Source organism: Gossypium hirsutum, chromosome D09 (genome assembly GCF_007990345.1).
Source record: "Gossypium hirsutum isolate 1008001.06 chromosome D09, Gossypium_hirsutum_v2.1, whole genome shotgun sequence".
NCBI lineage: Eukaryota > Viridiplantae > Streptophyta > Magnoliopsida > Malvales > Malvaceae > Gossypium > Gossypium hirsutum.
In genome coordinates this window covers 3,226,458-3,241,808 of record NC_053445.1, presented here as the reverse complement: position 1 = coordinate 3,241,808, position 15,351 = coordinate 3,226,458, and the positions used below count along the sequence as shown (strand labels likewise).

Sequence of the window (15,351 nt, the reverse complement as noted above, 5' to 3'; positions counted from 1 at the left end):
ATGCATCAAAAAGACCCTCAAACTTCTTCAAAAAAAGTAATTAAGTCCCTTTTTTTTTCCACTCAATTGAGTATTTGAATTTTCAAAATGCATCACAAAGACCTCAAAATTTTTCAAAAAAACAATTAAGCCCATGCTCTTATTAAAAAGTAAAAAATAATAAATTTTAGAAAAATAATTAAAATTTAAAATAATTAAATTTTATAAAATTAATTAAATTTATTAAAAATTAGAATTTTTTTTATAAAAATCGTAAAAAATAAAAATTGTAAAATTTTATAAAAATAATAAAAAAATTAATGACTCCTAGTTTTTTAAATTAAAGTCATCACGTGTTACAACATAGCGTGACATGTGACAAAAAATGATAAATAAAATAAAAATCAATAAAAGTTATAGTAAAATTATAAAATGCTTTTTTTGGTACGATAATTTTTATAAATTTTTTTACGAAATTTATATTTCTTTACATTTTATATAATTTTTTTACGACTTTAGAAAATTTTATAATTTTTTTATATTTCTATATATTTTATAAAATTTTTACGATTTTTATAAAAAAAATTTCTAATTTTTAGTAAAATTTTAATATTTGAATTCTTTTATTAAAATTTAATAATATTTTTAGCTTTTATTGATTTTAAATTTTTTATAATTTTTAATAAAAGCAGGCTTAACTGTTTTTTTTTTTAAATTTGAGAGTCTTTTTGATAAATTTTAAAAATTCAAGGTGAAAAAAAGGGGCTTAATTAATATCTTTCGTAATAGAAAAAAGAAATCAAAATTGAAGAAAAAAACACCTAATAAAGAAAATAAATAAATAAAGCCATAACGGTAAAAAAAACAAACCCTAGAAATCAAAAGTGTAAAAGAGCTCACGAAGGCAAAATATCTTTCGCCCCCAAATTCTCTCTTTAGTTCTTTTTTTTTTCAATTTAAAAAAAAAATCTGATTGTTTAGACACTGAGAATCAATCTCAATTCTCAGGTAAAACCCCATTATCTTTCGGCAATTAATTCCCCTCTGATTGCTCTTGCTTTTTTTAAATACTCTTTTAATCAGATCTAAAATCTACATGTTCTGCTCTTGTAAACTTTTTTGATTCATTTTTTACTGGAATTATCATTCTTTTTGTATTTGATGAGAGGAATTATAGTTTATTTATTGAATCTAATTATTTTGTGTTAGTTTTTGGAGATTATTTATATTTATGCTGTTTAAATTTATGGGTTTGAAATTTTTATTCTTTTACGTAATTGAATCTCTATAATACTGGGTTTCCCTTTATTGTCTGTTATATTAATTTTGGATGGGTGATTTGAAGTGGGATTTTAATTTGTTATGGAAGAAGATGAACTTGTGGGTCAAAGTTGAGATACAGTTAGTAATTTATCTCTGAATTTGCCTAGTTTTAAAGCTGAGTTATGGAGTGCTAAAGATTTATATAACTGTTTTGTTTTCAATGTTGTTACTGATAGTTTTGCTATTTGCTCCACTTTCTTGAGAAATTGCTATGAGTAAATATCTTATTTGACCAAAAAAAAAAAAGAGAAATTGCTAAAGATTTATTGTCTGTTATATTAATTTTGGATGGGTGATTTGAAGTGGGATTTTAATTTGTTATGTAAGAAGATAAACTTGTGGGTCAAAGTTGAGATACAGTTAGTAATTTATCTTTGAATTTGTCTAGTTGTGAAGCTGAGCTATTGAGCGCTAAAGATTTATATAACTGTTCTGTTTTCAATGTTGTTACTGATAGTTTTGCTCTTTGCTTTCCTCTTTCTTACGAAATTGCTATGAGTAAATATTTTATTTGACCAAAAAAAAAAAAATGGACACATTGTTGGAATCTAGTGTTTGTTCGATCATAAATTTTATGCGTGTCTTACTGTTCCTTAAGAAACTCAAACCAACAATTAAATTTAAGTTGAGATATAATGTTATCTGAATTATGCTTTGATGATTGAAAAATGAAAATAATTTAGTTATTGATTTGGTCTGTTGATGAGCATTTTGTGCTGGTGCTTTACATTTTGGGTGGTTCGATCCTCAAGATTGGTTCAATTAGTATTTGTAATGTTTTACTATTGTCTTGGAACCAGGTATTTATTTTTGCTGACAACAATGGCGGGTCAGAGGAATAGCTATGGGAAGCGGTCTCATTCTCACTCTGGCTATTCTGAGAATGGATCAAATAAGAGGAGAAATGCAGGTGATGACAGGGAACAATTTGTTATTGATTCAGACGATACCGTATATAGGTATTTGTGCCCTGCAAGAAAGATAGGAAGCATTATTGGAAGGGGAGGGGAGATTGTTAAGCAATTAAGAGCAGAAACTAAATCAAAGATTAGAATTGGTGAAACAGTTCCTGGTTCTGATGAGCGCGTGGTTACTATCTATAGCTCTAGAGATGAGAGAAATGCCCTTGAAGATGGGGATACTTTTGTTTCTCCTGCTCAAGATGCTTTATTCAGGGTGCATGACAAAGTTGTTGCAGAAGACTTGCACAGTGATGACGAATCTGAAGGCCACCAAATTACTGCTCGGCTTCTTGTATCTTCTGATCAGATTGGATGTGTTATAGGAAAGGGTGGACAGATCGTTCAGAACATACGTAGTGAAACTGGTGCTCAGATTCGCATTCTTAAGGACAATTTACCTTCTTGTGCCTTGTCCACAGATGAACTTGTACAGGTAATTTGACTATTTGATTGTTGTTGTGGTACTTTCAGATTTTGCTTATTCATTTAGCAATCTATTCTCCCCTTTAAAACATAGTTTAAGGCCATACACCCACATGGGCAAAAGTTATGCTGAGATTAGTTTCAAATTTTTGAAAGCATTGGCAAGAAGCTTTTCTTGTGTATAGGGTCAACATTTGACAAAGATTTTGTTGATTTGATTGCTGTAGTTGACAAAATCAGCATTTAATCTTTCACCTTTGAGTTCTTCAGGTTATGAATTATAACTTTTGAGACTGTTTTTTGCATGCTTTTTATATGTTATGTTTTTTATGTGTTTTTCCTGAAAATTTCACTTTCTTTTGTTTGTTATCTTTAATATTGTTAGTTTCTTTTTTATATTAATAATGTTATTAGATGGTTGGCCTTTTTATATTTTAATTTACTTTTTGGCTTTAGATATCTGGGGAAGCTGCAGTTGTGAAGAAGGCTCTGCATCAAATTGCATCTCGCCTTCATGAGAACCCTTCACGATCTCAGCACTTGCTCGCTTCTGCTGTGTCAAATGCATATCCTGCTGCTGGTGCAATGCTTGGTCCAGCTGCTGGTGCCCAGATTGTAGGGATAACTTCATTGGTTGGACCTTATGGACGATACAAAGGTGACACTGGAGAATGGCCACGCTCTATGTACTCGGCTCCAAGGGATGAGATGTCATCAAAAGAATTTTCTCTTCGTTTGGTTTGTCCAACTGCTAATATTGGAGGAGTGATTGGCAAAGGTGGTGCTATAATCAACCAGATCAGGCAGGAATCAGGTGCAGCCATCAAAGTAGATAGCTCAACTACAGATGGAGATGATTGCTTAATAACTATATCAGCTAAGGAGGTTAGCTTTTCATCTTTGCTATGTTTATTTGTCTTGTGGAAGTATCTATGCTATGCTTCGACGGGGTTCCTAATCTTCTGCTGTATTAGTTCTTTGAGGATACGTATTCACCTGCTATCGAAGCTGCTGCACGGTTGCAACCTAGATGCAGTGAGAAGGTTGAAAGAGACTCTGGAATTGTATCATTCACAACCCGCTTACTTGTGCCAACCTCACATATTGGTTGCCTTATTGGTAAAGGAGGAGCTATTGTAACGGAGATGAGAAGGATCACGAAAGCTAATATCCGTATCCTGTCAAAGGAGAATCTTCCAAAAATTGCATCTGAAGATGATGAGATGGTTCAGGTGTACTATCATTTATATAGGATTTTCTTAGTAATTACTTTCTATTTGTTGGCTCTTTTAAAAAAAAAAAAATTATACAAACAGAGTGAACATGGTTGATCTGTTATTATTCAGATTGCTGGAGACCTTGATGTTGCAAAGGATGCCCTTGTACAAATAACAACACGGTTAAGAGCAAATCTTTTTGATAGGGAAGGTGCTGTTAATGCGTTAGTGCCAGTTTTACCGTATCTTCATGTGCCAACTGAAGGAACAGACAGTTTGAGTTATGAAAGTAGAGAGGGCAAGAGGCATGGACGTGTGCACTCCTTTTCTGGTGGTTATGGCTCTAGTGATTTAGCTGCTAGTGATGACTATGGAAGTTATGGTGGTCTCCAGGTATTTGCTTTTGACAACTTTTACTATTTTACAGTACTTTAGGTGGGTGAATTGTAGAAATATAGTTAGTTGGACTTCGTTATCCCATTTATCAAGTGAATAATTTTAGTCCCTTAAATCCTTATTCCCTTCAATATTTATTTCTTATTTGGCTTCTTATAATATTTTAGCTTTCTCATTTTGTTTACATTGTCCCAATCTCTCTCTCTCCTCTCTCTCTCTCTCTCTCTCTCTATCGCTATCTCTATGCTGATAGTTAATAATTATGATTCTTAAATATTATTTGTAGATTGGTAGTACCACCGGTGCTTATGGAGCTTATTCTTCAGGACGTGGTGGTCCTTCTGGGTGAGAATAATTTCTTTCCTTGAAAGAACATATTTCTTGTTGTTCACATGACTGCCATTAGTATCATTTAATGCAGGAAAAGTGCTTGGGGCTGATGGAGTAATTGCACTATCATAAACATCATATTTAAATATTTGAACTACATCACATAAAGTTGTATTCGAGGGTACAATGCCAGTCTACAATTTGTTCTTTCTCAAGCATGTCTTTGAGTCTTTTAGTTTCCTTAGGGTAGTACATACACACTCTCTTAGGATTCTTCAGTATTCATCATTAACTTCTCTTACCAGGTTATCAAGCCATACCTCTGTTTCCCGGCGCTAAAACTATGGTTACTAAAATTCCATGATTGGTACGTGCAGATAGATTGTAGTTTTCATTTTGGTATTCTTATGTCTATTCATTTTGTTACGTGTATACAGTTTGATAACATAGCCTATCCGATCTCCCTATTTACGTATCTGATGCTCTTGTTTTCCCTTTGTTGCCTTTCCGATCCCACTAAAACAGCTGAGACTTATGAAGCCTGAATCTAGCCTACTGCCTACTTTGATGAAGCCTGCTTAAACCTGAAGACCAGATGAACCAGGGTTACTCATGGCCCACCCTGATGCTACTACCTAGAAGGACCAAATATACGTGGAGATTTTATTTTTCTCTTTGAAATTTGCCATTTCCATGCCACCAAAAACACCAAGCTCTGTTATGTGTGCTCCCAAGAACCTAGCTAGCCGTCATGCTTGTTGCTGCCTTTTATTTCCTTATTTTGCGTCTTTTTCTCTTTGTAGTTTGCATTTGTTTAGGGGTTCTAAACCTTGTACCTTCTTCCATCCACTGTCAGCTGTACTGAGAGTGCTGGGTTTATTATCTGACATTTGTCTTCTGCATTTTCTTAATTTCATCGGTTGTCTCAATTTATGATGGAATTTTATCCTCAGCTTACCCGGTTTACCCTAAAATGTAGCTGTGAAGACATAATCTGGAATACAGACATTTTCTTTCTATTTTATTAGCATCTAAATCAGCTTAAATGGTCCTTGAGTCTTTGTAATGACACCCTTAATCAAGAAGTCCATTGGTATCCACCTAACTGATCACCTGAGACTTATAGAAGAAGTCTACAACATGTTAAACTATGTTTGCGTAGGAGGGAAAAAGGAAGGAAAGAGGTGGAAGAATGTAGCTTTTCTTTGCATCCCTTCGTTTGGTAAGAGGAAAATATGAGCAAGTTAAATAAGTGGATTCTTTCTATTTAAATTGACTGTTATGTTTATTTTCCATGCTCTATGCTAAACATCAGAAAGGATAAAGAACCTTCTTCCCCCCTTTTTCCTCTCCTTTTTTCATTCTCTCTATCTTCCATCCATGCCTAACAGTGTTCGATGGATAGAGGGGATACAATATGGCATCTAGTCATCAACCTTTAGGGTTCAACTCCTCAATAGTGTTTTCTGAGACATGGCATTGTTTTAGGGTAAAAAAAAATGCTAGTTTATGCTACCAATGGATTACTTAATTAAAGGACAATATAATCATGTGAAAGGACTATGTATTGGTGTCTTTCTACATTATGTAGGTTCTTGGATTTTGTCTTGCACAAAGACCTCAAATATAAGGTAAGAGCTTAATTCTTTTATAATGGTTGGTTGTGACTTGAGGGAATAAAGGAATTCATTGAGTTGCTTGAAACACACTAGTAAGTTATTGCTTAATCTCTGTAATAGTATTGTGGATGTTCGTTTGAAATATGGTTAGACTGCTAGCTATGTTACTCAGACTTGGGTATATGTCCGACATGGATATGTTCAATTTCTTCAAGTGCCGTATCCTCGTACCCATGTCTGGTTATGCATCAGACATAGGTACTTAAAGAAAAATGAATGGGTAGAGTAACATAACTAGTTAGAATGTTATACAAGCAATTGATTTGGTGGCAGGTTCTGAATGTCACTGGTGTATTTATTCTTTTTCCTGGGAAAAAGTGCTATATGTAAATTCATTCTTCATTTTTATTCCAAGTTTCGGGGAAGACAGATTCAAAGTGGCTGAGGCAGAGAATGCATACGTATGCCGTAAATGATGAGGTGCATAATGTCTTTGTTGCATTATTTTGTATTGCGTTTTAATATGTTTTGTATGTAACAATTTTGATGGAGCTATTTAATCTAAACTCTTATTGCTGCTATTACCGTGTTATTCAATCTATAGCTTAACCCGGTTCCTTTCTAGTAACTAAAATAAACCTAGTCTTTATTATTTTCTGTTTTTGCTTGAATAATATTGAACCAATGTAACTGTTGGCACTACTGTAGTTTGATTCAATGCTTTATTTTGAACACATACTGTTTTTACTACTGTTACATAAATATTTTTCAGTGGAGGTTATAGTTAGGCCATAAAAGAATGGTAAAAGTACCATGGAGATCATTGCACTATTAATTTTTATTGTTAAAAATTGGTCATTGTACGTTAGAATGAGGTACACATGGCACATCACTTGTAGTTGTTTGGTTATTTTGTCAGCAATTAGTTTTTAAATGTATGAATTGATGAAATTTTTACAAGGGTTAGTCAACGTTAGTTTTTAAATGTATAAATTGACAATTTTTACAGGAAACGATCAATTTGTTCTTTAATTTAACCTATAGGTATAGGGATTAGTTCACACAAGAACTGATTACAGGTGTTGGAATTTAAATATAAATAAACTAAACCCTGAATTCGATGTGGTAATCTCATTTCTTAATCGGTAGGTTCAGCTATTATAGGTGATGGTGAAAATCAACTGATGCTGCTGAGCATACCAAGACCTCTACTGAAACTGAATTGAACGTGTCTGAATATGCCGTTAGCTTCCACTGCAAAATTCTTTTAATGTTCATTTTGTTTTGTCGCACGAAAGTTGTTGCTTGCAGTAGAAGTTGGGTGGTGATTGGACAGTCAGATTTGAATGGCTGAAATCACTTAATTGCAAGATTTAACGGAACATGGGTGTTGGACCTTGCTGTGAGAATTTAGGTAGAGGCTTAGAGCTTATACAAATGATATGTAAAAACTTAGGAGTAAGAAAAACTAGGAAACTGTCACGAAAGTTGTAAACGGAACTTTTTTTACTATGATAATGTCATTTTATGATTATGAAATTAATAAAAAAATATATGAACATCTAATAACTGTACTACATTTTTCAACCCTGGTAGAACAAGTAAAAGAGGGGGGGGGGGATCGTGTAATATAGTTGCATTTACCATGTACGTAAATATTGAAATTTATTTACAACATTGTTAACTTTTGTCAATTTAGTAGTTAAAAGAGATCATTGCCTATAAATACCTACACAAATGCTGAACAAACGATCAACTCTCCAAGCATGCAAGCTTATACTCTTATAAACTTTTTTTCAACATTTAGTTTTTACACCCTCTTTACTTTTACTCTTTGTAGCCTTCGGCTTTTTGCCCCAGCTAGATGAACTGACCTCTATAATCATCATTGCATTCTCTTTTGTACCTTATTGTATCACTGTATCAACAATTGGTGCGATAAATGTGGACAACAAGACTTTGCAAACCATAGTTGATTTGGCCAACTTGACTAATCACTCCAACTAACACCTGCATCAAACATAGCTCACGATCTTCCTCTAGTTTGAGTTTTACTCAAATCCCTTTTTCTTCCTCTCTTGTAGGACCATCGTTACAATATGCATATGCCTTTCTCCCTACTCTAGAGTAGTTCATGAAAGCTTTAAACATACTCTTGAGCTTCAACCTAACTATCTCGACTGTATCAGTTAACCCGATCCCTCTAGCAGCTTCAAATCCCTCAGCCATCGCAAAGCATCAACCATCACCTAATGCATATTTTACTGGACTTATAGAACAGATAACATTCACCTGGTTAGTCCAAGGTTCTTATCAACAAGCATTTAGGCTCTCGTCTCATGATTTAAGAACCTAAGAGAAGCTACGACGACTAGAGTAGTACTTTTCCAAACAAGAACACTGCTTCAAATAACAACAAAAGTAGTAGATTGTCGAATTGAGACCTACGTGGGAAGGCCTAGAAGAGAGAATCCAGTTTGCTAGAAAGATAAGGTCAAGTCAACCATCTGAGGAAATCGTGAATATAACGACCTTAACAACCTTCACAGAGACGATGGTAGCTTCTTGGTAGCATTCTAACATTCTCAAAGTAACAATAATGACTATCAAGAAGAACAACTAAGGATTTTCAAGGCTAAGATGATGTAAGAAAATGAAAGGGGGTTAAAATAGATGAATCTGTTTGAAACTTCTCCAACGGGTCACTTGTCCTAAAAGTACTAGCAAACAATATTTCAACCTTCTTCAAGTTCCTAAATTTTGTATATAACGGGTCGGGGGGGTTCAGAAGATCATCTGGCTCGGTATTACAACCACATGAATATATTAATAGCCTCCGATGGAATTAAGTGCAAGGTATTCTCTATGACCCTCTCTTAAACAACTCGATAGTGATACCTGCCACTATTACGAAGGTTTATTTATACCTTTGACCAATTAGTTGGACAACTCATGAGTCATTTCTTGTCCAATAAAACACTCCAGTAATCCCTAGCCTACTTAATGATCATTCGTTAGGGAGTGGGTGAGTCCCTTTGTATTACGTCCGTTGATTCAATACAGCCACCATGATCATAAAGGGGAACCATTGATGAATGGGCCATTCAAGCTTTCATTGCGGGAACTACTTATCATCATTTGAGGTATATCATTATCTGGAACACTCTGAGCAAACTTCTCAACCTATATGAGAGGATTACAAATTCTTGGAGGGAGATGAAGTTGAGAAAGTTCGTGCTTTTTTTTACACCTTCTCCCGACAAGGCAACCCTTCGCCAAAGCGTTCTATTTGATGGGCCTTAAGGACACGACTCAAATTGGAAAGTCCAATTTGTTTTGTGAATAAACCCGTTGTTGTCAAAGGGTCTATTGCTCTTTATAGCCCTTGGTGAGCACACCACTACTGAAATGGTGGAATTTTTAGTAGTTGACCATTCGATGGCCTAAAATGCCATTTTTAGAAGGTCAATTATGAGGATGACTAAAGTGGTGATAGCCACCTTATTTATGAAAGCCAAGTTCTCTACCCTCACGGGTGAGGGATATATAAAAATCAACTAGAAGACGGCCCGTGAGTGTCACATTGTCTCTCTACAACTCACAGGGAAATATCAACCCTTCTCACCTTTCTCCGGCTTGTTTCACATTGCATTTTCATCCTTTGATGGGGGCCAATATCATTAGAAGGATGGTAATTGATTTGGAAAGCCTTGAAGCTAGACCAGAGACCCAACTTCCCAAGGCACAACCAACATAAACAATGGAATCCATTTAATTGTATCGAGAATACCTTGAGAAGGTTACCTAGATTGTTTCCATCCTTCCCTTTGAAGAGAAAAAATCTTTTGAAATTCCTTGTTGACGGAATGTCAAGATGTCTTTGCCTGGTCTGCGACAAACAAGCCAGGAATTCACTCGTTTGTCATTCAACATTCCCTAGGGGTGGATCCCGATGCACAACTAGTAAATAAAAAGAATAGCAAATTCTTCGTTGAGAAGGTTGTGACTACAATAGGTCCTATGCCCTTATTGAGTCTCCAATGTGGTAATGGTGCCCAAATCCGAAAACAAATGAAAAACGGGTGTAGATTTCACCAACTTGAATAATGATTGCCAAAGATAACTTTTCGCTCCCTTTCAAAGATCTATAGGAGGATGCTTTTGCAGGCCACCAATATATGAGCTTCATAGATGTTTTTTCAAGCTACAATAAGATATTTATGGCTAAAGAAAACCAAGAGAAGATATCTTTCGTTATTGAAGATGTGTATTGTTACAGGATGATGCCTTTCAGTCTAAAGAATACAAGAGCTACCTATCGACAGTTGGTGAGTAATCTATTTTAGAAACAAATAGGGAGATGTATGAAATCGTACTCAAATGACATAATTGTCAAAAGTGCCACCATGGAACATGTCAATAACCTTTGAGAAGTATTTACGGTGCTACACAAATGCAACATGAAGTTCAATCCAAATAACTACATTTTCGGACCAAGTGCCAAGAAATTCATGGGTTTCATGATATCTGAGAGTGGGATTGAAGTGAATCCAAAAAAAATAAGGCAATCTTGGAAATGACTCCTCCGTAGAAGCCCAATGAAATTCAACGGTTAACTGGACAAATTGTATCCCTTAGTGACAGTGACTTTCTAGGTCTACAACCTAAGTCCAGGTTATATTCAAGTAATAAAATCTTGGGAGTCTGAGGTCGATCGACAGAGAAGTTGATTAGAACTTACAAGATTACAAATATTATGTTAGAATAGAAATTTAACACTTAACTTTGGAATAAGCATTGATAATGGAAGTAGTAGCTAGAAACACTAGAAATAAAAAGTCAACACAAAATATGCTGAGGTTAGAGGATCAACTTTTGGTGTCGGGATCAACTCTTAGTGTCGTATTAAGACTAAATTTTAATACTCAATACTATTACTCAATTAAAATCCATACATAAATGGAGGTCACAATCGATGATCTAGTAATGTACGTCCACTAATTAAGCATATGAATCCATGAGCAAATGTATGTCCATCAATGAAGTGTCCAAAATGATTGTCTAATAAGTCCAAAAGTTTAACAAAAGAATCCATAAGCAGATGATGGTGCAATATGAAAGTTCAAGCATATGGTATTATAATCACTTGATAACTTCAAGACTTATAAAAAGATTTCAAATATATATTTTGCCAATTTTTATGTCTACAACAAATCAAGGTTAATTTATCCAAGCATTCATTGTGCTATATATTGTCTATAACAAATAAAATATCTTACTTTTCAAGTATGATTATAACAAGTGATTGATAATTAATTTTAGCTCAAATGATGAGTGGAATTTACTTTAATATTTCCCAAGAGTTTCACCCTTTCACCTCAGCATTGAAAACTTAAAATTACATAGCAAAAGTAAAAAAACTCAAACTTAGATGAAATATACATATTAGATATAAGAAACTTGAGATTTTACATGAATAATGAAACAAACAAAAAACTTAACAAGCAAATGATCTTCAACTCAACTTTAAGATGTCTACTATGCTAAAACCAAAGACTATTTATAGAAATTTGTGAAGAGAAAAATGACAATACAAAGGATATGCTAATAATAAATTTTTAGGCCTACTTCTTTGTCATCTTTTGAGGCATTTTTTACATGTTAAAAGATGACTCATTTGGTCCAAGTTAACAGCTCTCAATAGGAAAGGTCCAAGAGAATTGATTGATGGTCTATATGATGTAAAAATTTCAACTCCAAACTCTAATTATGTTGGGAGATATGAGCCAAACACGAAAATGCGTCAAAATTGTCCATTAATGTGAAACTTGTAAATTTATCTCTACTTTTGAATTTCTTCCTGATGCATTTTGGCGTTGGTGTTTCAATATTTGAATGGATCTTCAAATCCCCTTTTCGATGATATAAGGTACACCTAAAATAGAGTCCTAAAGCTCGAGACATGATCGAAACACTAAGAAGTGTTTCGACTGAAAGTTCTGAAAGTGTTCAAATTACAAATTTTTAATCTTTTGAGCTTTTAACTTTTACTCATTATCTTGGATCAAATTTAGGCTTAATGCATTTAATCTCATGGTTTCATATATTGAAATCTTCTTCCCAAATTTGTTTTACCTGCAAATTTCACATGAAATATTTTATTGAAACTAAATGCATAAAAAAACTAAAAATACACAATATTTACAATACAAATAAAGAGGTCAAATCATTAAAATGAATTTAAAACATATAAAAATGCTCAGGAAACCAAACAAATATAAGTAAGATATAGTCCAAAATAATCATATGACGATAACTCATCACTTAGATTGTTGACAAATGCCTACCATTCTTCAAACTGTTAAAAGGTCCCTTTTAGTGGATATAAAAGTGTCAATAATCTTTTGAGAAGTTAAAGCAGTACCTGAGCACCCTTCCACTTCTAGTGTCTCTTTTACTAGGTGATTTATTGAAACACCCCTAACCCGTATCTGTCATCGTAACAGGATTACGGAGTAATACCGGACCAACGAAATAGTAAACCATTCAATTCATACATCAATGCAAACATAATCTAATTACTTCAAATACATACATAATGTCCCTTAATTGAGCCCTCGAGGCCCTAAAAATACTATAGAAACAGTTCAAGACTAAATCAAAAGCATTTGAAAATCTTAGAAAAAAGTTGAAAAATTTAGACTGTAGGGGTCACACGGTTGAGACAAACGCCCGTGTCTCAGGCCGCGTGGACATTCGAAATAGGGACACATGATCATGTCCATGCTCATGTAACTCACTAACTTGGGTCACACGACTAAGCTACATGCCCATGTGCTAGGCCATGTAACCCTTGAAATGGCCTCACACGCCCATGTGCCAGACCGTGTGCTAGGCCGTGTAACTGTCTGACTTGCATGCCTTGAACCTACAAGGGATACACGGCTGTGTCGCATGGCCGTGTGTCACACATAGTTGAGACACACAATTGTGTCTCAGGCTGTGTGGCCCCAAAATGGACCTTAAAATACAAGTTTATCGTTTCAAGTTTGCTTGGACCTTAAGAAACTTAAATACCAACAAAATACCAATTCAAAATGACATTAATTGAGCAAAAAACACAACAAAACCAACCTAATAAGTGCCTAACCATGTACCATCATTGGTACCACAAGTATATATAATTATACATCAAAATAAACATCAATTCAATTCAATGATTCATTCAAGCAATAACTAATCAAAATACCTATCAAAGGTACCACAATCACAACATTTCATTTATATATACCATTCATACTAGTATAAAAATTATACCTCACTCTCATGTAATATTTAAGTTGTTTATCTGCACAAAATATTTTCATAATATTTACATAAGCCAAACAATAACCAAAACCACACAATAGCCTATACATGCCATATAATTTGTATTAAATGTTCCAAAAACTATTGAGATGAGCTAGATAGTGTGACTTGAGTATCGATCCGATAGTCCAATCTTTCGAGAATCTACAATGACATTAAACAACACAAGTAAGCTTAATGGAGCTTAGTAAGTTCGACGTATTAAACGATAGATCTTACTGAACTAATTATAATAATTCTAACAATAATAATCATCCATGAGAACTCCCTGTCATTCATAATTTCAATCGATAAGTTCATCTATGTTCAGATCAATTTAGATCAATGTGGAATAAGTAACATATCTTTCAAATTCATTAAACATATTACCTTACCAAGATTTTCCATTCGAAGAACAACTTACGGGTAAGAGTACATCATCAGATAGACCGAATACACCAGACAGAAACTCATAAGAGCTAATCCAACTGAAATATGCCAAACAAAAGCTCATAAGAGCTGGTCCACTCGAAACACGCCAACATAAGCTCATAAGATGTAACACCTCTATACCCAACCTGATTACCGGATCAAGTATAGAAGTGTTACATTGGTTTTCAGAAACTCTAATAATAATTTCTAAATAAAAATAACATTATAATTTGTACATATTAGTTTCGTTGTTCCAGTATATTAATTATTGATATTCGAGATAAGCCGAAATAATTTTTTTACCATTCTTACATTTAAAACAATATACTAGAGTGAAAGAAAGGCCATTGTGAAAAATAGGGAACGTGACTGTGTGGATTTCAGTAATCATGTTTAAATTTTAAATTTAAGGGATAATTTGCCAAATTAATTCCTAAAGTTTACCTAGTTTAACCCTTGTTCACATATCAAATTTTAAGCCAATTTAATTCAAATATAAATCGTAATTAAGTAGTCTAAAATCTAATTTTCTTATATCACTTAATAAACATTTAAACTATTTCATATGAATTAAGTAAATATTTAAGTCGCATCACATACAACCTTAATACACACACCTAAGTACATGCCATTTACTGAAATGACAGAAATTAATACCTTAGCTCTTTCTTGGATCCACTGATGTGATGAGATAAGGTTCCTTAATGGCATGCCACTACTATCCCACTAGTTCTTATCTCGTCTACTTAGGCAAGTCATAATATACACATGTCACTTTTACACTTTTTACCATTTAATCCTTATAACAATACTTCGTATAATTATATCTTCCTTTTTCATTAACAGATGTAACTTGACTCAATATTTAATAATCTTCCATAATTCCATTAATGATTCTTATTATACATTTCACCTATCACTTTTACTTATTTTACAATTTATACCTCATCATGACATTTCATGTAACAATATATTTTTCTTTTAATTTCGTATATAACGTATTTCGTATATAACCTATCACTTCCTGAGCTAAAATTCTTACGAGTTCTTTCGAATACGTCAAGTTTGGTTGTAGCTCAATCTCACTATGAGGAATCATATGTGAAGGATCAGATCTGTACCATCTCAGCATTGAAACATGAAACACATTATAGATTTCTTCGAGTTCAGAGGGTAAAGCTAATCTATAAGCTACAGGGCCGATTCTTTCAACAATCTCGTACGATTCTATAAATCTCGGACTCAACTTTCCTTTCTTGCCAAAATGCAGCACTTTCTTCCACGGAGAAACTTTCAGGAATACTCGATCGCCAATCGCAGATT

The 15,351-nt window shown here is 33.8% G+C and overlaps 1 protein-coding gene across 2 annotated transcripts; it reads left to right on the top strand.

Annotated features, from left to right (window-relative positions):
• Positions 1 to 780: 780 nt before the first annotated feature.
• LOC107890459 (RNA-binding KH domain-containing protein RCF3) lies at positions 781 to 5,649 on the top strand. 2 transcript variants are annotated; one of them, XM_041101585.1, is made up of 9 exons: positions 833 to 987; positions 2,103 to 2,697; positions 3,144 to 3,572; positions 3,662 to 3,919; positions 4,034 to 4,297; positions 4,587 to 4,645; positions 4,722 to 4,811; positions 4,936 to 4,997; positions 5,156 to 5,649. In XM_041101585.1, exons 2-7 carry the CDS (start codon positions 2,125 to 2,127, stop codon positions 4,738 to 4,740), a joined length of 1,602 nt encoding a protein of 533 aa, XP_040957519.1. In that variant the 5' UTR covers positions 833 to 987; positions 2,103 to 2,124; the 3' UTR covers positions 4,741 to 4,811; positions 4,936 to 4,997; positions 5,156 to 5,649. The 2 variants fall into 2 exon arrangements, with proteins under 2 accessions (XP_016670367.2, XP_040957519.1); XM_016814878.2 differs by lacking the exon at positions 4,722 to 4,811 and having other exon boundaries at positions 781 to 987.
• The last annotated feature ends 9,702 nt before the right edge of the window (positions 5,650 to 15,351 follow it).

Coding starts and splice junctions, on each gene's coding strand:
- LOC107890459 (XM_016814878.2), top strand. CDS start 2,125: ATGGCGGGTCAGAGGAATAGCTATGGGAAGCGGTCTCATTCTCACTCT. Junction 3,573..3,661: donor TAACTATATCAGCTAAGGAG/GTTAGCTTTTCA, acceptor CTGCTGTATTAG/TTCTTTGAGGATACGTATTC. Junction 3,920..4,033: donor AAGATGATGAGATGGTTCAG/GTGTACTATCAT, acceptor GTTATTATTCAG/ATTGCTGGAGACCTTGATGT.